We start from the raw sequence: 25,210 nt of genomic DNA, 5'->3' as shown, positions 1-25,210 counted from the left end.
TTCTTTGCTACTAAGAATATTCATTTTTGTTTGCTTTTTTTTTTTTCTTTTAGAATAGAAAATCTGTATATAATATTTAACCCAATAAAAGGCCTGAGTTCACACATGCATAAATGAATCTGCATATAAATTATTTGATGAATGATTCTATCTCTGGCTTAACATAGGAAAGGATTAGACTTAATTTAACTCAGAACACTAAAATTTGCCAGAAAAAAATAGCAGTATTAGAAAAGAAGCCTGGAGAATATTTGTTCTCTTTTATCAGATTCATTTTAAGAATCTTTAAAATCCTTTTAATAAATCACATGTCAGAGGTGACTAGGAAAACACACAATGACAGCAAAAAATGTTTCTGAACTAATATGATATCCCATTTGTTTGTTTGTTATTTTAGGGGATGTAGCTATAACAGCTACTGATACCCGCTGGGTTGGAGCATGGTGGCTGGGAATTTTGATTTGTGCAGCGCTGAATCTTCTTGCAGGAGTACCTTTTTGGTTTTTGCCCAAGTCACTTGTGAAGGAAGGAGAAACCAATGAACCTGAGGAGATGTGTAAAAAGAGGATAGTACTATTGCAAGAAAATGAAAAAAAGGAAGCCAAAGAAACCATGTATGAAATTGCTAAAGGCAAGTTATATCATATTTTGTTTACTTCTTAGTTTTGTCCTTAAGGTGCATTTTTTTTGTAATACAAGTGGGTCCAAGGCATGAAATGCATACTCTAGTTTTCTGCTCTCTGTAGTACAAAGAATTTGGGCAAGGATTTAGAATGGCTTTTCACACAGGCAGAAAGCTAATTTTATAGATTCAGGATCTGAATTCATCCATTTCTCCCCCCTGCATTTCAGGTGTATGTAGATCTGAAACTTTTCTTCCTTACAGAAGATTAATGCACTGAAATCTGGTTAAGAATACTTTACTTCAGTGACCTTTGGACGGGTTGCTTAATACCTCACATTCACTGTGCAGAAAAGCAGAAAAACAGCACATCTTGTGCACTTCTTGAGTCCAACTTAAAGACTCAAAGGGGATAGTCAGATGCTTAAGTAACTCATAAACATTTAATGACTATTGAACAAGGATCTGTTTGACTTACATTTATTCATGTTGCTATTTGCAACATTCATATCTATGTTGGCTTTTTTTCAGATCTATATACCTGGGAAGCTATATCTGGAGGAAGCTATTTTTTTATCTTACTTTGTGTGTGTGTGTGTGTGTATGCTCTAGTTGAAACATAAATTATATAAATTATGTAAAAAGTGTCAAAGGTTACTTTCTTCAGAGTACTCTCATGATTCTGTATGCCCAGTCCAGGGCCCCTTGACAAGATCTTCATTTTCAGAAAGTAGGTGCTGAGTACTATCTACCTCTCCATGGTGTTTAAAGCTGTCATGAAAATTCATCATACACAAAGTGAGTACTTAGATGTTGGCTAATACTGCAGCTTCATTTGATAAGCACAGCTTATTTCTCTGCTGCCATGTAGCCTCAAATGAATCCACGAATAAAATACTGCTTTGGTGAGGAAAGGGTCCTAGCTCAGACTGTGGATCCCTAGTACTCATGAGTCCTTTCAGAGCCTCTTTTAACCATCATTTCCTTACCTGCATTGAAATGAATGTCTGCTCTCCCTGAATATCCTGAATTAAGAAGTCTTGTCATTTCAAGCTGAAAAAAGGCATTTATAGATCAAAATTAATCTCTTATTCAGAAAGCTCTGATTGTGCACTGCATGGCATATATAAATAAGACAGCCTATTCATAGAGTCTCAGATATTTGACCCATTATTTGAAAGTCTTGCATACAGATCCTCTTCTACTAATATGCTTCCCTGTCTCTGAAAAATACATATTAGCACTAAATGGTGCCTGCTTTCAATGAAGTATGGTCATTGTTTTACAGAAGTTTATGTTTTTCTGCAGTTTCTTGACAGTAGCTCATCACATTAATGAATAGAGAACGATAGACAAAGAGAAATTGTAATTGTTGTTGGCTCTTTTTCTAATGGTTCAGATCCTAACTAAATAGGCATTACTCAGAGATAAGACCTGTGTAAATTAGCTTCTCAGAATTTTACTTGGCTGAAGACTGGAAGGTGCAGACTTGAGTGTATAGTGAGAATAACTGCAATCAATTCCCTCTTTGGGCATTTCCTTCCCATCGCTAACAGTAGTAATAACCAAAATCAGGGATCCCATCTCTGTGGCTTGTAGTCACAGGTGTCTGGTGTGTTTGCACATCTTCCCCTTTGTACTCTCTATGCCTGGCAGGTGCAGGAAAGGGATTTTGATCAATACTTTGTGGCATAGGGTGAGGTAGAAAGGAGTAGGAATGGTGGGGAAGTAGCTGCTGCTGCAAATTTTTAAGTGCAAAGTTCAGTCACTGAACATCTAAAATGTTTCCTGAAACTTTTACTATCAAATTATTACTGTGATTTTTATAAGCAGCAGCCTCATGGGTGTGAAGGTGTGTGTGTGTGTAAGATGAGTGAGGTTATCTCTGTGTAGAAGAAACATATTGGTGTAGCTTGGACTAAGGAAGTAATCTTTGACTTGTGGTGTCTGGCAAAGCACAAGAATTAGCCTGATCCAGTTGAGGACCACACTTATTCCCTTCTTTCCCCTTCAGGGACGCTGAGCTATGGATGATTCATTTAATAAAGCATTACACTAACTCATTACATTATTTCATTCCAGATTTCATCCCATTCCTCAAGGCTTTGTTTCGCAACCCTGTTTATATGTTATTTATATGTATAACTGTGCTACAGTTCAGCGCCTTCAATGGCATGATATCCTTCATGCCTAAATGTTTGGAACAGCAATTTGGAAAATCTGCATCAGATGCCATCTTTTTAATCGGTACATTTGCTTCATTCTGTTCTACCTGTATTTATATTTATATATGTTCATGTGTACATGCGCACATATACATGTTAAGGTAAAATGCTTCTACAGATTCTACACTGTGAAACAATTATAAATAATCCTGCATTTTCTGTTAAGGACTTTCTAATTTTCTGTGCAGAATTGAATAATCCCCTTCCCACCTTTGAACTGGCCCAGAAAGTTCAGCTGATGTCAAACTTGCACCGCTCATCTCAAAGAGATTATGTTAATTTACACCAAGAGTGTGTGTGTGATCAATATTTATAATATCTTTATTTTAAAATGTGAAGTAGAGAGTAGATTTTATGTGCATGTAAATAACACTGCTAGCACTCTTAAGACACAGATGGGTTGAATGGATGAAAAGATAAAATTGCCAGCAATCTTCAAAACTTTCTATTATCTCCACTCTTCTGATATTGATCTTGTGCTTTCTGAAATGATAAAATCCTCTTTCATATACAGAACTTCATGGAAAGAAAGCACTGGCCAAATATCTGTCTTTTGATGTCTCTTTATCAGCTTGTCTTTTCTGATGAGTGAGAAGAAGGTGTTGCACATGTACAAATGTACATTTGCAAATATTAATGACAAGTAGTTGGAGTACAAAGCAAATATCCCAGAACTGTAGAAGCCTTCCTATAGCTCCACTTTTTCAGTTCTTAAATTCTTAGTGTTCTCTTGTTTAACTGCAGTGGCTTAACTAGATTAGTATTTATCTAATCATTATAGAAGAATCATCTTAAAATACATCTAGCCATACCCCTGTTACTTAACTCAGTGGTAGTCTTTCACAGTAGCCACAAAATTTATTTAAACCCTGCCACACAGAATGTCCCAGACCTTATGAATATTACTATTATCCTGTTACCATTATTTTGAAGCTGTGCATCCAAAGGCATGCAACTATCATACATCCTTGCTTTGTTGCACTGACATTGCACAGTTTGTTGTTGTTGTTATTGTGTTTTTTGTTGTTGTTTTTTGTTGCCATTCCTGTTGTTGTTGTGTGTTTGTTTGCTTGCTTGTGTTTTTGGTTTGGTTTGGTTTGGTTTGGCTTGTTTTTTTTTCCCCAGACAGGCTGCTTTCTGTATTGAAATATACGGTGCTTTTGGAGGATCCTGTCACATTCAATAGTCTTCCCCTTCCCTCACACTGTCCGTGTCCACCAACAGTCAAGGATAGTGACAGAACCAACATTCTGTAAAAGTAGTTCCTGAATGTCTTTCAGTCACCCTTTGCTTTATAAAGTATCAAACTGCAAAGAAGAGTGAAAGTACATTCAGTAATCTCACACCAAAACTTGATGTCTGTTCTTTCTTTCCATGATGCCTAGCATGGCTCTAGGTGTGCATGTCTTCCTCCTGTGTTTGTCTCTCAGCTAGGCAGTCTACTGAAATCCTGGTTTGTGCATGTGTGTGTGTCATGTGTGTGCTGGAACTAGATTGCAACTGTAGACTGCAATTTTCCATTGAATAATTTCAGTCCAACCCTCCAGTTCTCCAAGCAGTTCACAGCTGCTGTTGACCTCAGAAGATGTCCTGGATGTTCAAGTGAACTAGTAGAGCACCATTGCTGGTTGTTTTATTATTCAATCATGGGCACTGCATGAATCTTTGCCAAACACAGTCTTCATTTATGAGTAGCATTGATGGTCATCTTCTTTACTTTAACATGGACATTTAACTTGTTTAAATAGGTGTTTACAACTTACCAGTTATATGTGTTGGGTATTTCTTTGAAGGCTTATTCATGAAGAAATTCAAGATAAATATCTATCAGGCTGCGCACATAGCATTTTGGGTATCTTTACTGGAATACCTTCTCTACTTCGCTGCCTATTGGACTGTCTGTGACACTTCACCAGTTGCTGGCCTAACAGTTTCTTATGAAGGGTATGTTCTTTAAGGTGCAACCTGGAATAATTTTTCTTGTCAAGAATCAGCCAGGAACTCCACAGTCTTTCAAAATAAAAATGGGTACATTTTGGTTTCATTATTTAAGTTATCGAGACTTTTTAATTGCATGAAACAGTAGGTCTACCTTCTGTTGTTCCTGTTTTAAACAGTACAGTGTATTGAAAAAGATACCCGCATCAAGACTCATACAATTCCACATCCATGGTAATTATTTGACTAATATAATTATACACTCAATTATACAGCAGGAAAAAATAAGAAGTTGATCAAATTAGGCATATATGAATGAGGGAACCGGGGTTGTTTAGTCTGGAGAAGAGGAGGCTCAGGGGAGACCTTATTGCTCTCTGCAACTACTTGAAAGGAAGGTGTGGGGAGCTGGGAGTTACCTGTGAGCCTCTTCTCACAGGTAACTAGTGATAGGACTAGAAGGAATGGCCTCAAGTTGCACCAGGGGAGGTTTAGGTTGGAATTTAGGAGACATTTATTCTCAGAAAGAGCAGTCAGGTATTGGAATGGGTTGCCTATTGAGGTGGTGGCATCACCGTCCCTAGGGGTGTTCAAGAAAGGGTTGGACCTGGTGCCTAGGGTGCTTAGGTTTAGTGGGTGACATTGGTGGTATGCAGATGGTTGGATCAAATAACCTGGAAGGTCTTTCCCAGCCTTAATGATTCTATGATGCTATGATTCCATGAATGTTATTTCTGACTACAGAGGGACAAAAACCTTTTTTTTTTTTTTTTTTTAATTTAAGCTGGTTTGCTGAAATTTGATTTCCAAAAAGTTATCAGAAGATATTTTATCTACAGTTTCTTGATTTGAAGCCTGCCGTTAATCATGGTGGCATATGTCTGGAAAATGCACATGCACATGCATATAACACTTATGGATAATCAAGAACATACATACCACAGATGAGAAAAATGCTGTTGGGTATACATACCTACCTGTAAATAGATAACATTATATAGTGTAATGTAATATCATATAATGTTTGATATGTTATGATATAACAATATAATATGAGATGCGATACAATATAAATATAATATAATATAATATAATATAATATAATATAATATAATATAATATAATATAATATAATATAATATAATATAATATAATATGGAAAGATAGAAAGGCATGGTGCTGCAGGCAGAGTCCAGGATATCTTGGATCAACTTTTGAGCTAGAACAGAATATTAAACTTTTCAAGGGCTACTGGAATTATTTCATTGCTGAAATATTTACTCATTTTCTAAATGTATTTCAGAATAGAACAAGTTTCATATGCAGAAAGTACTGTACTTGCTGGCTGCAACAGGGACTGTGATTGCACACTTAAAAGCTGGGACCCAGTTTGTGGAAAGAATGGAATCACTTATGTGTCACCTTGTCTTGCTGGGTGTAAAGCCTCAAGAGGAACTGGAAAAAGTGTGGTAAAGTATACTTTCTGTTGTGCTGTAGCTAGGAAATAGAGGAAGTGAGAAATAGCCATATCAATATAGGGCAATAAATATTCATACACATACATTTAATTGGATTTGTAAGTGATAAATAGTTGGAAAAAGCCATTGAGTGGCATAAGAAATTCCAAACTAAATATGAAAATTAGGTCAAGTTTAAATTAAAGAATGTAATGAAGAAGCCTCATTTTCTTCTTATAATTGAAACAATCTCAAATACTCAAAATAGTGTGAGAAGTTATTTTCAAGATACTGCAAGTCAGAAACTTGAGTGCACAAAAGCATTTCACTCAAATTCTACAGCATGGATTTAATCATCTCTTTTCTCCTATAGATTTAAACAAATAGCTAGGTATTATAGAACATAGCTCCCTCCCAGTTTCTAACTTTACATACCACACCAGATGATGGGTGGATCTGGTCCTGGCAGGCTGGTTGGTACCCCACAGAGCAGTGCTGAATATATGTAGCACTCAGGTGCTAAAGAGAGGGAGCTAGGTGTTAAATGTGTGAATTTCATGCTCAGTGTGTGAGTTTTGACAAGTCTGTGTGATTAAAATGCTTTTTTTGGCAGGTATTTGAAAATTGTACCTGTGTAGCAGCCTCAGAGTTTTCATATCAAAATGCCTCTGCAATTCTGGGCCAATGTGACAGAGGAGAAAGCTGTGACAAGATGCTTCATTACTTTTTAATACTGCAATTAGTCTGCAGCTTCATTTTTTCCTTAGCAGCCATGCCTGGGTACATGGTCTTAATAAGGTACAGTAAAATTTCCTTATGTTAGGAAACCTGCTGGATTTTTTATTCTTAGGTCAGATACTTACAGGAATTAAAAAAATATGTAAGTTTGTGTATAGAGGGGGGAAGAAAAGAAAGCTCTTACATCATTTCTGTGCTGTGTTAAGGTTTAGTGTCATGCTAAATCAGTTTTATAAACTGATGTTGCTTCTGACTATCAGCTGTATCCTGAATTAATGTAGGACCACTGAGAAAACACACTGAGATACTGAGGACTGTGTAATATCCATTTCTTTATTGACCACATCATCATGGTGCTGATTAAGCCAGAACTACCTTCTTACACTTTGTGCTAGCTTCAGCCCAAGTAGATGATACTGGGACAATAGTTTTTCTTTTTGTCATTTAACAGACCCAGTTAAGGAATTTCAGTAAATGTCATCTAATGAGGATAACGAATTAGAGTGGTTTGGGCCTCATGTGATGAAGGTTTTGGTTGAAAAAAGAGAAGGTAAATATTTTTTTATTAATGTCACCTCTGTTAATCAGTGTTCAATGTACCATATAGGTCTCTAAAACCTGAAGAAAAGTCATTTGGAGTGGGTATTCATGAACTAGCTTCGAGAGTATTTGGTAAGAAAAGTTCTAATATGCTTTAGAAGAATAATTAGATCTGATGTAGAGTTAGGTATGGATCACACCAGGGCCCATAAGAGCATGGCACAGAATTCTACTTTTGTGGAATGCCGGTGAACAGGAAAAAATATTTATTTATTTATTCATTTTGGATCTAGGCAGCATTGCAAATGAGAACAGCTTTCATTTGTCATTTATTTATTTTGGGGAATAGGCTGACTATATCTGGCACTCATCTGAAAGTCATCTTATAGATCTTTGCTCTAGTTCTATTTACTGAAAACAACAGTTACTGCCACTCATAGGAGAAAATGTTGAGTTTTGCTAGGAATCACAGTCCATATTGTAACATGTATATATTGTAAACGTGCAACAGGAAATAAAATCTTTTGTTCAAGGTAGGTAGATAAGGAAGAAGAGGGAACACCACGAATATAGAAAAAACATGGTTCATGCTGAAAGAGGACAGGGCAGAAGAGTAGGTGAGAAACAATATAGGTTCTGTAGTGTATCTGCTAATCGGAAAAAAATATGTTATTCACAAAAACATTTTATTAAAATCTCTTTTAGCTGGAATTCCATCTCCCATTTATTTTGGAGCTTTGATAGATACCACATGCTTGAAGTGGGGTACTATGACTTGTGGTGGAGAAGGAGCATGTAGGATGTATGACATTATCACATACAGGTATATTTTCTACTTTATATTAATTTCTCCTCCTTGGTTTATTATTAAATGCTTATAGATACCATTGTATGCTCTTCATCTTTTTCTAGTAGGCAAACTGTTCCTGTGTTAGAAATTTGACACAACACTTTTTTTTGGCATTGGCTTTATTTGCCATGTGTGACCTTTACCACAGATGCTGTAACATCCTTTGACCAGAAATGTTCTGGCACCATAATTACATTCACTTACAATCTTTCATGAGAACAGACCTAAAAGCACTAAATTCTGATAAAATAAATAAATTAAAAGCCCTTGTGGGAAAAATAACAGCTGTTTAATGGCTGTCTATACTGTATATTTAAAAATATAAGTGTTGAAATAGTATTTGAATTAAATTATAGGAGAAATTTAGGTAGGATATAGTTACCCAAGTAGGAATTTGGTCCAAAATACTATGTTTCATGCCCTTTTTTAGTCCTTCAGGAAGCACTGTAGGAATTTTGAAGAAAAATCTTGTTGAACTAACAGCCTCAGGGTGACTCCTTGCAATGCTGTGTTATTGGTTATGGAAGAATGCTAACATATGAATATCCTGAAGTTTTACTCAGGTGGTCCAAGCTGCACTTTTCAGGGCTGTCTATCTTTCTCCTAGACAGCAATCCATAAGGGAACCAGGCAGCTAACTTTGCTTGTTGAATTATTTTCCTGAAGTTGGGTGATGTAAATAGTTCACTGCCTGTGATATACTTTTTCATCTTCTGTGAGATCCAAGAGGATCAGAGCACCAGCTTTAAAGCATCTGGGCAATTATCACAAAAGAATGTATGCTGATTAATTTTGCTATTTTCACATGAATGCGTATATTTAATAAAGCTAATCTTCTATTTCAGGTGGCTCTACCTTGGCCTGCCAGCAATATTACGTGGAGTGTCCTATTTCCCATGTGCACTAATTCTCTTTATTTTAAAGAAGAAACTTAAATCTGAAAGCAAAACCTTATTAAATACACCAATAGAATTGCAGAATAAAGGACAATAAGCATTGATATAGCATTTTGAAGCAGGATATATTGTGGGGGAAAAAATGCAGTGTAAATTTTGCATGTATCCTTGTGAAAGATTTCTTACTTTAATCAGTGAAATTTTGGACAGAGATTAATAGAATTGCACACGGTTATATCCTAATTATATTCTCACTAGAATATCAGTTCATAAACAAAAGTTACAGGAAAAATGTGTTTGGTGCAAAAGTACAAGGACCAGAAACATGAAAATTTATGAAATGCCAGGTTTAAGTCATCTGAGCAAAGGGCTATAAAGCAGAAACATATTTTCAATACCCGTTTTACTGAAGGTACTGTGAGTTTTGCAACTGACACCGGTGATATGAGATTTGTTTCTGGAATTCTCCAACAGCTTCTGCTACAGCTTCTCTTATTGACCGTGGACAGGACTTGTAGCTTTTGTGGACCTGTTTTTTTTCCATGAATTTATTTAATTATGCTGTTAGTCTTTTCAGTCAAGGACTGTTATTCTACACAGTGTAGGTGGTCAGTATATTGGGAACCTGGCTTATGGCTTGACCTGAATGCTACAGTAATAACAACAAATAAAAAATAAAAATATATATATTCTGGCTTATGGCTTGACCTGAATGCTGCAATAATAACAACAAATAAAATAACAAATAAAAAATAAATATATATATATTTTCTAAATGCTGTGTTATGGTGATGTTTTAAGGTTTGCATACACCATGGACAAAGAAAGGTTTTCAGGATTTGTCACTTCAGTTGCTTTCACATTAGAAGGGAACTTATACACTGAGAGTGATAAATGATACTTGCAAGTGTTTTGCCATCACACTTCTGTGTGCCAAATCCTATACCTTCTCATGCCTACTGAAATTATTCTTTGAATGATAATGAAAGCATTAGCTATCCTGATCTTTGTCCAACTTTTATTTCTGTCAGATGTGATACTATAATGAATATAGTACCCATTCGGTGTTCAGCATCAGTGAGCCATTGCACTGAAATGTCTTAAATATCTCAGGAAAAGATACTAAATATCTCTAGAGAAAAACATACAGAAAACCCTGCTGACAGGGTATATATCACACTATGTGTTTATTTGGTTGAGAACAGTGCATACATATTTAGCTGGATGTTTGGTTCCAGTGCAGAGGAGCTTAGGTCTGTCTGCAAGTGGCCAAGCAAGAACTTCTCAAGTCCTTTTAATAAAACTGTTGGAACTCCGTCCCCCTCTTTCTCCCCCCTAAAGTATTATGTTATATTTCCCCAAAGTAGTTATGTTAGGTTATATTCTGTTTTACTTCAGGGTATCTTAATAATGTCATGTGTGTATGTGCTTGTAATTTCTTCATGTTCTCCATAGAATCAAGGACAGAAGATCAATTTCTTTCCGTAGACCACAAGTTTAGCTACAGAATTTAAAATTTCTTCAAATACAGTAGGTTCTTAAAATTAATTGTACATGTTTGTGCTGTTTCCTTGCATTCTATCATCAGTTGCTGGAGAGAAGAGGACAGCACCTACTTCTGAGCTTCCCCTCCACAGGAAGTTTCATAGAGGTCACCTCTTGGCCTCTTTTCTCTAGACTGGACAACCCAGTGTATCAACCTCACCTCATAGGACAACCTGTAGAAAGAGAATGGAAAAGGAAAACATGATGCAGCCTGTAGCAGAGCAGAGCAGAGAATACAATTCTCTGTTATGCTCCAGGTCTTCCAGAGGCTTCCTGAATATTTGAAGCACAGCTGATTTTCAGCATTGTTCCTGCTGCCCTGGGGAACTTACTGAAAGCCATCATTCTCCCTTGGGGTTTTAAATTCCCCCAAAGCTAGAGGTAAAATTCTTTTGCAGGCATTGGCACAGTTTGGTGCCAAGGTAACCTGGGAAACTGAAAAGATACAATGCACTGAGGTTTCACGGCTGTAGCAAACAAAAGGGCCTTGTTAGGTAGACAAATCTGTGCCATTTAAATGGACTACTGCCAAAGAGTCAGGCCTAGTTAACTCACTGTGTTTCAAAATGGAAGGAAGCAGATAGGAAAGTCTCCAAGTTTTAAATTTAGCCATTTACTACATGCATTCATTTTCTTTTTAATTGTTCCAGTTCATCTCCTTGAGAATGTGGCAGCTTTACAGGCCACCTTCATCAGATACTTTGAAATTATTAGCCTGCTACTCAATCTGTTTACCAATTTAGAAGGTGGTGATTGGAGAGCTGGCAGGATGATGATGGTAGATAGGTTTCTTAGCATACGTCAAGGGTGGGAACATTACAACTGCAGAGCAACACCAGCAAATGGAGAGTACATGTCATTCCAAAGTAATCATCATAAAACCTTTATGATATGCTGTGTCTGGTAAAACAAGCATTCCTGGGATTGGGTCGGGAGGTTAAAAAAATACTCTTGGACCTATTCATTTAATGTAGAGCCAAACCTTAGACTTCAACATTCCAAGTTCTGAGCATGGTGACCTCAATTAAGGAAAGCATTTTAGCATGTGCTTGACTTAAAAATGAATGGCCTCAATGATGTTTATTGTTTAGGTAGGTAATGTTGGATATTTGAAGACTGAGCCCCAAGCTGCCATTGTTTTGACACTCCTTTGAGCAGAGGCTACTTGCTGTGGAGGCTGCAGTAGGTATTCAGATGACATTCCCTGTGCTTGAAAGTTTGGGCTGATCCTGGTTTGATTTTATTTATTTATTTATTTATTTATTTAATCGCGATCAGGTGCTCAGCTGTCAATTTCAAAGAAGAAATCACAAAGTTGCCAGTATCCACTGGCAACTATCCATTTCAGCAATCCACTGAAAAATGCCAATGCTTTACAAACAGCATACATCTGTGCTGGTGAAGGGTATGTTTCTGTTTTTATTTACAATATTTTGTCTGTATCAATTTTGAATTTCATCAGTTATTTTATCACCAAGTCTGTCAGTATTTTAAAAGTCTTTATTAACAGGTTTATATATATACATATAGGAAAATATTGTGTCTTGTATAAATTTCATTGTCTCCCTGTTACTTCTAGCTCATAAGAAATGAAACCAATTCTTTGTACACAGTTAAAAATAGCTGATGATGCATTATGTTTAAGCTATTTATTTTCATTAATTTATCTCATTATTTATTTATTTGTTTTGAGGGCGAATTCCTCACTTACTGGGAAAAAATGTTACTTGGCAAGTTGATTTTAATTGATGGGCATAAGGGAGGTGTGGTGACAAAAGCTACATAATTGCACAATAGTTTTGTTGTGGGCATAGCTTTATGATTTATGATATGAATACTGGCTTTGTTTTGACAATGCAAACATACAATGTTAACATGCATAGCTTCTGAATATGTGAGCATTACAGTTTTGGACACGTCTTGTTGGTAATTCAATTTTATTTTTATTTTTTTTCCATACATTTCATGTACAGCAAATGGTAGTCTGTTTCTGTATGCTTTCTACCTCAGGTTGAGTTTTAGCAGATACCTCTTACCTACAAGTTATTGTCCAAGGAAACCTAATAGTACCTGGAGTTAATTCAGTCTGTGGACAAGGAGAGAGGAACACCCTGATAGCATTTGGGGTGAGATTCAGCATATAAAAACTCTGAGTAACTTCTTACTTTATGTAAATATGGTCATGGGATAAAAACTGGATATATCCAGCAACAAGTTCTTAACTACTGCTACTTTTTTTTTTTTTTTTTTTTTTTAACAGAATTGTTGTTAGTTTCTTCCTTTCTTAATTAGTCATAAAGTGTTCTCAGTTATGCTGCTTGGGATTTTGAACTTTCGTTGTGTTTAGGGCTTTGTCCGAAAACATGGAAAATTACTAGGTAATTGTCTCTCTCTTGCTTTGTTCAGGGAGGCAATGGCATGGATTTCTTATAAGGGATATAAATCACAGGAGAAAAAGTAGTAGATCCCATTTGAAGGTGAAATCTTAGGCATTGCAATGTCTAACGTCCCTTCAGGATGAGCCCATTCAGTAGCTCCCTAAAATCACAGAATCATTAAGGTTGGAAAAGACCAGCTACATGCTGCAAGTGTGACATATGACTGTTCATTTCCAAGAGAGGTGCTTAGGGAATACAAACACCAGATGCTCAGAGCTGATGTGACTGCATGTGACTAGTAGTAAGGATTCGTCTTGCTGAATCCTTAGAGCCTGTGCTGTATGAGAGGAAGGTCTTCACTTGGAGGGCAGAAAGCCCATTATGGTGGTGCAAAATGTTGGTGCAAAAGAAAAAGCTGATTACAATGGCTGTGCTTTTGTAAAAGACCTTGACCCCCCTGTATTTGTGTAATGGCTGCCCAGCTTTATAATGTTATCATTTAAATTGTACTAAAATGGGTTTGAAAAAACAAGCTTCTCACTTGAGATTAATGGAAATCAAAGTGGTCCAGTTCATGCTGTACCTTTGCTGTTACTATTGTTTCAAGGCAGCTCTCTGGAAGGCCAGAGTGCAGGCAACTGCATGTTGTCTGGCACACAATGATTCTTATTTCTTCTGTAGGTGGTAAACCAGCCTCAAGAAAACTTTCTGGTATAAAGACAGAATCATATTTTAGAAAATCTTAAGATTTTGCAGAAATGTTGAGAATTAAAAAATTAAATTCAAGAAGACATATTCCATGCTTTTGATTTATTTATGAATTTTCTGTAGTTTTCAACCTCATATTGCATTTTAGCTCTCAACATTCCTCATGGTGAATCTGAATAATGGGATAGCAGCAATTGTAACATTACTGCTGCTACTTTGTGACTTCCACTTATGACTGACAGATTGCAGAAATACTCCTATCAAGTATATATGCATGTACAACACAGACATATAAACAGATAGTTTGTATTGTTTATGCACTCATTTATTTTTTCAGGCTTTACAGTTTAGCAGAGTCTTCTAAGGGATGCTGCAATCAGTAACAAAACCTGTTCAGTGAAGTCAGTGGAGCAACACTTCTGTTTTCATTTAAGTTTCCATTTCTATGTAGAGGTCTGGCCTCTAGAATCTTCTTCTGGGTGCTAGAGAGGTTATTTCTAAGTTTAAACATACTAAACACAAAACTTTTCACTGTTTCCAGTTTTCTCTATTAGTTTATCTGGCTGTGTCTTCAGGTCAGGCAAGGCCTGAGCTTGTAGAGATTGGATATGGTTATGAGCTTTCCTCACAGTCAGAGACCTTTAAATCCAATTTAGGACCTACTAATTCTATTATTTAGCAAAGGTAGTAATATATAGAGAAGATCTTAGATTTCTCCAAATCATTTTTTCCATCTTATTTCTGTATGAACATTGTGAATTTGATTCCACCCTCCTCCGATTAGAGCAGACAGTGATATTGTGAAAAAAGAATTATGACTTCAGTAAAAGTCTGGAGAGATGAAGAGCCTGGTAGGTGTGGGAGAGCTGTTTTGCTTCTGTAGTATGGGCTGATAATTCCCAAAGAAATCCATGTCACACGAAACATCCTCCTGCCATACATGTCTAGGTGGTTTTAATATTGTGGCTGAACTATTGCAATCATTCAGTACAGCTGCTATAATTGGTTACCCCCGCCCCTCACTAAAGGCTTTGCTAGATGCCATCGTGTGCGGCAGCGAGGTGAGTTGGCTTCAGTCCCATCAGATCTGTACTACCAGTGGGATCCTGCATAGCTCCAGTGCAACCTGGACTTTCCCCCCCCACCAAAAAAAACTACCTTCTCTCCCCCCTTTCCCCCAAAAAAGGAAAAAAAACAAAACAAAACAAAACAAAAAACACCACTTTCCCAAGGGATTTGCTCTTCTGAGTTTATAAATTGAGTACAGTAAATAAATTACATTCTCAGCTGATAATAAAAGATTATTTCTTGGCACATATTTAGTAATGTTTGTCAAGTCCAATTTAAAACTATAGATGGCATAGCTTCCATTACTTCTCTAGAGATTAGTTTATAGTCTCTTAACTTTACTGTCTTGGAACTTTTCCCAGTATGTCACAGCCACTCTGTTGTATTCATTGTTTCTTTTAATTTAGATTTGCTAATCCAGTTTAATACTATTTTTTTTCTCTTTGATGTTTTTATGTCCTTCAGATACTTTTGTCAAGCTCCCTAAAGTAAGCCCGTACCTTCCCTGAGCACCTTATAATTTGTCCCAAGAATGCATGAAATATATGCAGTGCTCATCTAATGAATCTCCTTTTGGGCTGAAAAACAGTTCTTGAAGGTTTTGTTGCCTTGAAAGAGGTCCTTCAGTATGCTTTAACTAAGGTCTTTCTATATTTCGATGGTATACTGTGTGCATTTTTGACCTTTGAGATTTTTCTAGAGTTCATGTCATTTACGAAACAAAAATAAAAGAACCATTTTTACCATTGGCCCTGGGACACTTCTTTCAGGGTCTCCTGCTTTTGCTTTTCAGAACCTCCCAAGCCAACAACAACAACAAAAGAGAAATGTGGCTCACCATGTTCCTGCCTGAAGTGGAACACCACAACAGTGAATATATGACCTTTTCAATGTTTGCAGTTATATCACTGATGCTGTTAATGCCTTGTCTTACGGATTATAGAGGCAGATATCTTTACATTCCTTAGCAAAGGGAAAAAAATCTCCTTGGATGTTGGCCTGAGATTATGCTTCACAATAATTTTAGCAATAGTTCACAATAAATTTGCCTTATATACACCTTATGGAAAAAGCCAACTTCCTCAAAACCAATTTCTGTAACTAATGCTCAACTACTTCATCATTTCTTTAAAAAATGAAACTCTGCGTAAAATATTGTTTCAAAAAGTTGCTAGAAGAAAAGTACCCTACCTTGGAACTGCATGTGGGAAATGCACTGATTGGAGAGAAATTAAATGTTTTCCTTCAAGTATCTCACATCTAGCCTTAAGTGAAAACAGAAAGTTTGTAAGTTTTCTCTAATGACTGTTAAAACATCATTTAGTAGGAAAAACAACAACAAAAAACAAACAAAAACTAAGTTGCATGAGTAATTATAGTCTTCTATATAAAATTATTTTAAGTTTATTCACATTTAAAAAAGGTGAAGGTAAGTTTATAATATACAAACAAATCAGCAGTGAGTTATTCCTCCTACATTTCCCACAAGGGATAGGGTGAAAACTGAGAATTACTTGGCAATGCAGTAATAACATAACTTTTTATAATAACCTAAGTTACTGCTGTTATTCTGAAATTAAGAGTTAGTGCTTAAACACCAACCACTTTGATAGGCAAAAGCAGTAGAGGTCTATTGTAATACTTGCAAGAGTTCTCCTCATGAGCTTGGCCAAATTTATGAGAATCCAAGGGATTTGAGCTGGTTTTGCCAGCAGAGAATTTCTCCTGGGCTTTTAGATTAGCATCCATGGGGAGATGAGATTGAAAATGCACTCCTCATGTAGGCATGTAACAGAAAGTGCCCCAGAAGTTCCTGCTTGAAATTACTTGCAAGTGAGAGTTAATCTCCTAATCTCCCTGAAACTGCTGGCCCTGTACTCATGAAGGCACAACAGTAGTACTCTGTGGTCCTGCTCCTTGGTGAGTGGAGGCTCGCTCCTCCTTGCCCTCTGGCTCGGGCACATTTTGCTCCCCCACAGAGCTGGCACACGTAGTCAGTAGGTCCTGCTCTGAGCTGTAGCTTGGAGAGGGCAGTAGAGATCTTGGCCTGAGAAACACGTCAATACTGACGTATTTGAAGAGGACTTCTTTTGTTGTATTCTACCACAGAGTTGTTTGTTTACTGTCTTTTTAATGCAAACTTCCCACAGCAAAAAAAGAGGTGTGATTTTTAGAGGATAATTTCCCCACTTAGCTTATTAGGCACAGGTTTAATATAGCAAAATACTTATAAAAGGTGATTTCCAATGGCATACATTGAAGGTAGGCTCTCCTCTTCTGAAGGTTGTCAGTGGTAGTCTACTTTGCAGCTTTGAAAGCAACCACAGTATGCTTGTTTGGGTTATCTGAATGACATTATATTAGTTTCAAAGTGTAGAGTACATCTAAGCAATGTTTCCTTTATTCAGATGAAAACACTGATCCAGCACGTGCTGGAGATTTGGGCTGGAAGTCATGCATTATCACTGACAAGTCACTGGCTGTGACAAAAACCTGATATTTTTGGGATAACCTCTTCTTTTTCAGAAGGTTGAATAATTCAAGCACAGTTGGTGGTACAAATTATATCTAAATTCAAAGACATGTGCAAACGCATATTACCAAGAAATTATATGACTTGAAATGATTTTTTGTTTCCATTCCTCCAACATTAAAAGTATTATTTCCAATATGAGCACACACACATCTGTCTTTCAATTTGAAGAGATCAGTAACACTCCTCTTCTATTATTATTATTTGAGGTTTTATGTATGAGTACTCACTGAGGGCCCATTGCTGGGGAGATAATTCTTTTACTACAGTATTAGATAGTACGAATTTTGAAGGAGGCCTGTGAGCAAGACACATAAAGTTTTACAGGAGTAAATTCTCATAGAAGAGCACTCTGAAATGATTTTACCACTTGCATCTTTTTCTTTTATTAATTCTCTCTGGACCTAAAGAAGCTGGAATTACTAAAATAAGATCACATGGTAGTTTAGCATAGCAACCCCAAATCCTCTACGTACCTTTCAAGAGATGAAAAATTGGTATCAAGAAAAATACTGAACACCTTATACAGAAATCACGCTTGCTTTAATTTTTTTTTTTTTTGGTTGGTTGGTTGGTTTTGTTTTGAGCAGAATAGCTTGTTTTCTTTCACATCTGACCCTTCCATATTTCTTCAATACTAGGGAACAATCAGGATTCACATTCCTTCTCCTTCTGCTGCTTCTTTTGTCTGAGGAAACCCATGAGCTAGCTTGCAGGCTGACCTCTCTCAGCCTTGGTCTTACAGCCACATCAGCTCTGAGGTGGCATCACCACATCGTCTTTTGGCTGCAGGGTTGGCTTGTGCTGCTCCAGGCAGAGGCTCTGCTGACAGTGAAGCTCACTCAGTGCAACCGAGCACGATGAAAGCGGTGACAAGCAGGTGCCACTTGCACAATGCTTCCTCTGCCGATGGGTGAGATGCGGCTCTGAATGGAGCTGCCCTCTGGTCTACCTCTGCATGGTTAGAGGCCAAGATCTAAACTTCTGTCTGTCTGTGTGTGACTGCTGTGCAAACCAGCCTCCTGGGGAAAACAGCCAGCTGAACACGGGAACGTACTCCCATGTGCTCTGAATGTGTTTACTTGTGCTCAGCCCCAGAATATCTTGCTCCCATTTGATGCGGTTCATGACACACAGAGGGTGTTGATGTGCTGCTACATTCAACCAGGCAAATCACATCAGGAACGCAGCGTCCTGCTTTGGGAGCACAGCTGGCAGTGTTAGGCAGTGCAGTGCCCTTCTGGGCTTGGGAAACAGCTCCCACCCCTAGAGCAGTCCCTGGGGCCATGTGCAGGGGGCTCCTGTGCCCATCTCCTGGTGCCCACCACTCAGATGGTCACTGCTGTTCAGTCTGCCAGCATTGGGTCCCACAGGGAGCAGTGGCAGCTGATGTTGACCCTGCTGCTGACCTGCTGGCTTGTTCTTGAGTTTCCATGCCACTGCGTGCCCTGCAGAACAGGTTCTCAGGGGGCAAGGCCAAGGTTCAGCCAGTTGTCAGGCTGGTGGCTGACACACCAGCCCAAACTGTGGCTGGCGGAGAGGCAGTGGTGCGTGCTGCTGATGGTGAGCTCTGCCAGCACGTGTGAGTGGGCTGGCCAGGATCACGGAGCTGGGGCTTGCCTCACCAAGCCTGTCCGTCCACAGCAAGGGCCCATTTCCTCTTATGTCTGCCCACAGTTGCCATATGATGACAGCTGCACTGACAGGCACAACAGCAAACAATGTCTCAGACAGTGGAGCTTAGTTTGCCAAAGGTGTGGAATGCAACTTGTGCAGCAGTGCTGAAATCTCCTATGGTGGGATTCATCTCTCCTGACTTTCCATTTTCAAAAGCTGATCTTGCTGCCTAGCCTTGTATCACAGCCACATCTGGAGTTCTTTTCATCTCACTTTAAAGTAAGTATCTACAATAGATCAGGCAACTTACACCTTTGGAAATACTTTTTTTTCCTCCTCTGACTATAAAGAAAAGGTGATTGACTGGCTCATCCCAAGGGGTCTGCACCAACTCCATGCTGCGCTGCCATGTAAGTGGATCTTATCATCTGTGTGTGACAATCACAAGAAATGTCATGCCCTCAAAACTCTTTGAATCCAACTTTAAAATATATTTATAGAAGCATTGATGGGAATTTTCTGGGTGTCTCATTTTGAGAAGTGTGCTCTGCCTTCTCTCCACATAGACAATGGGCTTGCAGTTACATTTCCAACAGACTTCTTCCACTTGGTGGCAAGCCGACAGCAATGACATATTAGGGGACCCATTGCTAATGCTCATATATATTTTTCCTCAATTTTCGTGATATGTTAAAAGCTGTCCAAAAGTAAGTTGTAATATGTGTAACTTCAACTTTATTAGATGAATCCAATTCTGATTTGTTCTGGTCTATGAATCTAAGCGATTTAAAGTTGTCCCTTTCCTTTTTCTCTTTCTTTTCTTTTCTTTTCTTTTCTTTTCTTTTCTTTTCTTTTCTTTTCTTTTCTTTTCTTTTCTTTTCTTTTCTTTTCTTTTCTTTTCTTTTCTTTTCTTTTCTTTTCTTTTCTTTTCTTTTCTTTTCTTTTCTTTTCTTTTCTTTTCTTTTCTTTTCTTTTCTTTTCTTTTCTCTCCTATCTCCCCTCCCCTTTCCTTTCCTTTCCTTTCCTTTCCTTTCCTTTCCTTTCCTTTCCTTTCCTTTCCTTTCCTTTCCTTTCCTTTCCTTTCCTTTCCTTTCCTTTCCTTTCCTTTCCTTTCCTTTCCTTTCCTTTCCTTTCCTTTCCTTTCCTTTCCTTTCCTTTCCTTTCCTTTCCTTTCCTTTCCTTTCCTTTCCTTTCCTTTCCTTTCCTTTCCTTTCCTTTCCTTTCCTTTCCTTTCCTTTCCTTTCCTTTCCTTTCCTTTCCTTTCCTTCCTTCCTTCCTTCCTTCTTCTTGTTACTCACTGTTAGAAATAGGCTGGGTTTCAATCTCCTCACCATGTATCTAATTACATGCCATAGTATAAAGTCCAACCATCAAAAAGGAAAAGTCAAAACTTTATATGAAAAAAGTCAGAATAAATCAACAAGTACGTAATAATCACAGTAGATTCTGTAAAATCATATCAAGCATAATCCAATAGAAAATGCGAATATATCAGATGACGGTGTGCAGTTAATTTACTAAGCTTCAGGGGAAAGTGAAACCTTGCAAATTTATGGACTTTGTACATTTACAGTTTAATTTGGCTTTTGGGAGTAAATAATGCAGTTGCATGTATTTCAATGTGTCAGTTTAATCTTTAGCAAATTGCTTGACACATGCTGTCAAATTTTTATACTAAAAAGGCTAATCATACAAACATCAAACTCTTATGAAATTCAGGTGTTTACTTTTTGCTGGAAAGAAAGGTGGCACATTATTTTCCTTCCAGTTTGAGGTTACAGGAGTCAGAAAAAAACTTTTTTCTTTTTTCTTTTTTCTTTTTTCTTTTTTTCTTTTTTCTTTTTTCTTTTTTCTTTTTTCTTTTTTCTTTTTTTCTTTTTTCTTTTTTCTTTTTTCTCTTTTTCTTTTTTATTTCCTGTATTTAGAAATCACTAGAGAAGAATGGTCCTTTATTTAGACAATAATCTGGTTCTGTAATTCAAGTTTCTGGCAAAAGAGAGCATCATGCTGTTACATGCAACTCGCTGACCAGAAACTCTGTTTCTTGAGAATCTGTTGCTAAAGACTGGAGTGACTTTCTAGGTCAGAATTTTTCTTTTGAGCTGGAAAGTTATGTAAAGAAGACAATGAGGAGATGGTTTTACACTCTGTATGTGCCCTGTTAGATGTGAGTGCCGATTTTCTATGTGGTTGGTTAACAGGTGGGAGCTGGGCTTTCTGTTTGGCCAGCCTGCAGCCAGCTTGGAGGGATAGCTGTGTCATCCTACACCTCCTGTTGACACCTGCAGGAACTGCCCATAGTTACAGTAAATAATCCTGGTTTCTAATAGGCAGGAGGTCTGTAATTGGAAGCGGTGATTTCCCGAGCGCATCCACTTCTCCTTGGGTCTCCATCAGGGCAGCCCTCTTCCAGCTCTGCATCAGCGTTGGGACAACCAAGGACCCCTATCAAAAGCTGGCTGATGGGAATGTGCAATTTATGTCCTCTTCAAGAGCTAAGCCATCCTTCACTATCTCTGCTGACCCTCATCAAAGGCACCAATAAGGATAGTGAGGCTGCAAGATGCTTGGGAAAACAGCCTGCTCTCTGAGATCCTCTACGTGAGCTGAGCCACTTCATGGTGGATGGCAAAGAGAACCATTTGGAGAGGCGCTTAAGCTGCATTAGTGTTTAGACAAAAAAAAAAAAAAAAAAAAAAAAAAAAGGTGGGGGGGGGAAGAACGACAACATAGGGACATAGAGTGAGAGGGAGAGAGAGGTGAGGGAGAAAACAAGTTATTCCTTCTGGGAGAGGCTGGTACCACGCTGGCAGGTAGGCTGCCAAAGGAATGACAGTACAAGAAACCTGCCTTCTTTTGCAAAGTTTTTACATCAGTGACTGTGGGAAACTTTTGCAATCACCTTAAGAAGGAAATCCAAGGTTTAAAAAAATGTGGTGGAGTGCTCCTTTGAGTAGGCAGTGCTTCTGCTGTGACGTTGCACTGGCATTCAGCCTGAAAGCCCTAGGGCACAGGAAAGAAACAGCTTGACACGAAGTGGCACACAGTAAGTTCTTTTGCTGCCTCTCCCTGTCTCTGCCTCTCTTGCTGTGTGTCTCGTCCCACTCACTTCCTGCTTTCCATTTGGTGTTTGTTTGCTTACTTGTTAAGTAGCAGCACAGGACAGACCAGGGTTTGTGTACATCTTGGTGTCACTAGGATTGAAAGAGATTACATAAAGTGCAAAAAATAGAATTCTGCACATAAGATTTTTTTTTTTGTTATTATTTTTAAATAATAATCATTGTGGACTTGGGGTTGTTTTATCTCTCTAGCAAAATTCTTTATTACCATTATTATTATTATTATTTAAACAGTCATGAATTAGATCTTGTATCATTCTTTTGGCTTCATTTAATTTTAGATGCTGCTAGTGTCCACAATTAACTGTTTTTTTACCTACAGATTTTTGTAGCGTGATCATGGAAAATGGTCATTAGGCATAAAAAAAGATGTGTTTATACAGTTTACCATTTTCTGTAAATCTAAGCCAGATTTTTAGGCTGGCAGCATGACATTAAATACTGTGAAAATAAAACCACGTCACTAGTCCAAATTCTGTTTATTTAACAGTCAAGTATTTCATAAAGTTAATCATCTGCAAAACACAAATCAATGAAGAATGCATTTGGTATACAGAACTTGTCTTTCAGCTACCATCCTGTAATGATTGAATTCAGGCTGAATTGCTGAATTCACCATACATTAATTATCTTTTTTATTTATTTTTTTTCTCCAATATTTTTTGATTTTTCAGCCACTACAGATGATTTAAAGAAGGTTAGATCCCTTTCATATAAAGTGGATCACTCTGAAATATCCATGTGTTTGCTCTCTGTAATTGCTTTTCCTGGATCCTGCTGGAGTAGGATTTGGAAGTGAAAACTACAAAACTGAAGTGAGAGTGCTTATTGAGGCTTTATATCTTTATTAGGCAGTAGTGTCTATTTGTGATCAGTAGAAGTAACTTTTTGGGGGGTGACTGAGAGAGTTTTGGCCTCTGGGCATCTGTGGACTTGTATCAGGGAGTCCAAGTTACTCCTGGGTGTCTCATGCGGGAGAAATGCACATACCGGTGTAGCAGAGCAACCCTTGTGGGTCAGTCCTAGGAACACTGCCATGGCCTGGCAGCCCATGGGACCTAAAAGCCCTCATGACACCTGAATGGCCTCCACTTGGGGTTCAGCTGGCCTTCAGGTCCTGCAGGATAGGAAATTTGATAAGTTCCCAGAGGAATTAAACAGAGGGGAATATATAAGATATCGGTATTTAAGATATGACAGTAATATTTTTTTCCAGACAGGAAGACCAACATACGAGATCTAAAAGAGGAAAAACATGGACAAGACAATAACCACTGGCAAATTTAAAGACAGGCCACCCCTCCAGGACAGCAATGGCAGCGTGGTTCCTGCTAAGAGTGGGTGCCATAACTGTTCAAAGCTAAAGGTATGATGAGAAGCCCTTTCCACATTTTTTTTTTTTTTTAGAATTCTGAAAATGATCACCTGAAGATCTATCAAAATTCAGTTAATTGAGTGTGGTACTGTTTTACACTACATGTGTTGGAAACAGTGCTCTAGGGTGTTATTCCAAGCACACAGAAGTCAATAAATGTGTTCAGCAATTAAAAGATGAGGCTGTGTTTTACTAGTGAATCGATTAAATATTTGTTATAAGCATAGTGATAGTTCCTTAAGCATGTATATCTTTTCATCCATGTCTTTCAGAATAAGAGAAGTAGTAAGAGTAATGAACACATTCCATAGTCATAGAATCAATAACAAACAACTATGCTGCAAGTTTTTCCTAAGGAAGAAAACAGCTGAAGTAGTATGTGGTAGAAAGGTAAAAGGTACACACAGTCCATGTCAACATTTGTTTTCATTGTACTGGAAGAGGCTTTGGAGGCAGTCCTAAAAGTAAAATCTTCCGTTTTAATAAAAGCAAGGGAAGGAACCACTCCACAAAGAATTAGCAAACAAAGCATTGATTTTTCTGTTGCCGAGGCATTCAGCCATGCAGAAAAATTTATTGCTTTGCAAACTCAATTATTTTCTCTCTTCAGATGTTTCTTGGAGCTCTAGCTTTTTCCTTTTTTGCCAAAGGACTTTCTGGAAGCTACATGAAGAGCATGTCCAGTCAAATTGAAAGGAGATTTGAAATCTCATCATCAATTGTTGGTATTATTGATGGCAGCTTTGAGTTAGGTATGCATACTCTTTATGAAAATGGAAAAATAACACTTCTAAATATATTCTCATTTTGTAATCTTACTAATCATCTCTCCTGATGACGCAGGTAACTTAATGGTAATGATATTGGTGAGCTACCTTGGACCAAGAGTTCATCGACCAAAAGTAATTGCTGTTGGATGTCTCATTATGTCATTAGGAGCATTTTTGTCAGTGATGCCTCAGTTCCTAATGGGACGGTAAATATGGAGAGTCTTTGACATTGTGCATTAATTGAACTTGATCATATAAAGATTGTTTTTAATCATACATATGAATTAAAACCTTGACAATCATGGTTTCTTGCAGACAACAAGATGGTTTTAGTAGGTAGATTTTTTTTAGCATTGACTTTTGGGTTTTCTTTCCAAAATCAGACTTCCTTCAATCGGTAAATGAAAGAGGAACCTAAGGTTCTGGCTATGGAGCCTTATTTGTAATTAGGGATAAAGTAGGTTGAATTTTTCTCCAGAGGTAGATTATTTCTTTTACTATTATTAATGTTTACCTATTTTCATACTTCAATGAATTCTAGTGAGATCTTGATGGAAGAGGCTTCATTTTCCATGGTAGTTTTTCAGGCTGAGCTCTTTAAAATTACAAACGTATTTATCTATCTTCATTAACCTCAGGAGGGTTAAATATCTAAATACACCTTCAGATCTAAGCCATACTGCTTACACAACTGTCAAAAGCATTCATACCTCTCTAATCCTTCAACATCCTTACTGAATAGCAATTGAAAATAAAGCTTCTCTGTCCCTCAAAAAATAAAGTAGTTTACCTTTGCTTGTAATTTATCTGCTCTTTAGCTCCAAGACC

The 25,210-nt window shown here is 37.6% G+C and overlaps 1 protein-coding gene across 1 annotated transcript in view; it reads left to right on the top strand.

Moving 5' to 3' along the window:
• The window catches only part of LOC311218555 (uncharacterized protein), a gene marked incomplete at both ends in the record, with an annotated part of 50,565 nt that overhangs the window by 8,368 nt on the left and 16,987 nt on the right, over window positions 1-25,210 (top strand). Inside the window, 11 exons of the mRNA XM_084301277.1 lie at window positions 398-631; window positions 2,705-2,869; window positions 4,596-4,791; window positions 6,089-6,254; window positions 6,856-7,040; window positions 7,588-7,652; window positions 8,226-8,343; window positions 9,216-9,344; window positions 23,486-23,603; window positions 24,223-24,364; window positions 24,456-24,588. Of these exons, the coding sequence (XP_084157403.1) occupies window positions 398-631; window positions 2,705-2,869; window positions 4,596-4,791; window positions 6,089-6,254; window positions 6,856-7,040; window positions 7,588-7,652; window positions 8,226-8,343; window positions 9,216-9,344; window positions 23,486-23,603; window positions 24,223-24,364; window positions 24,456-24,588 (1,651 nt within the window). The remainder of the gene's footprint in view (window positions 1-397; window positions 632-2,704; window positions 2,870-4,595; window positions 4,792-6,088; window positions 6,255-6,855; window positions 7,041-7,587; window positions 7,653-8,225; window positions 8,344-9,215; window positions 9,345-23,485; window positions 23,604-24,222; window positions 24,365-24,455; window positions 24,589-25,210) is intronic.

The sequence above is a fragment of the Netta rufina genome, assembly GCF_964035555.1.
Source record: "Netta rufina genome assembly, chromosome: 1".
Classification (NCBI taxonomy): Eukaryota; Metazoa; Chordata; class Aves; order Anseriformes; family Anatidae; genus Netta; species Netta rufina.
The sequence above is the reverse complement of the archived record's forward strand: the minus strand, read 5'-3'. Positions and strand labels throughout refer to the sequence as shown.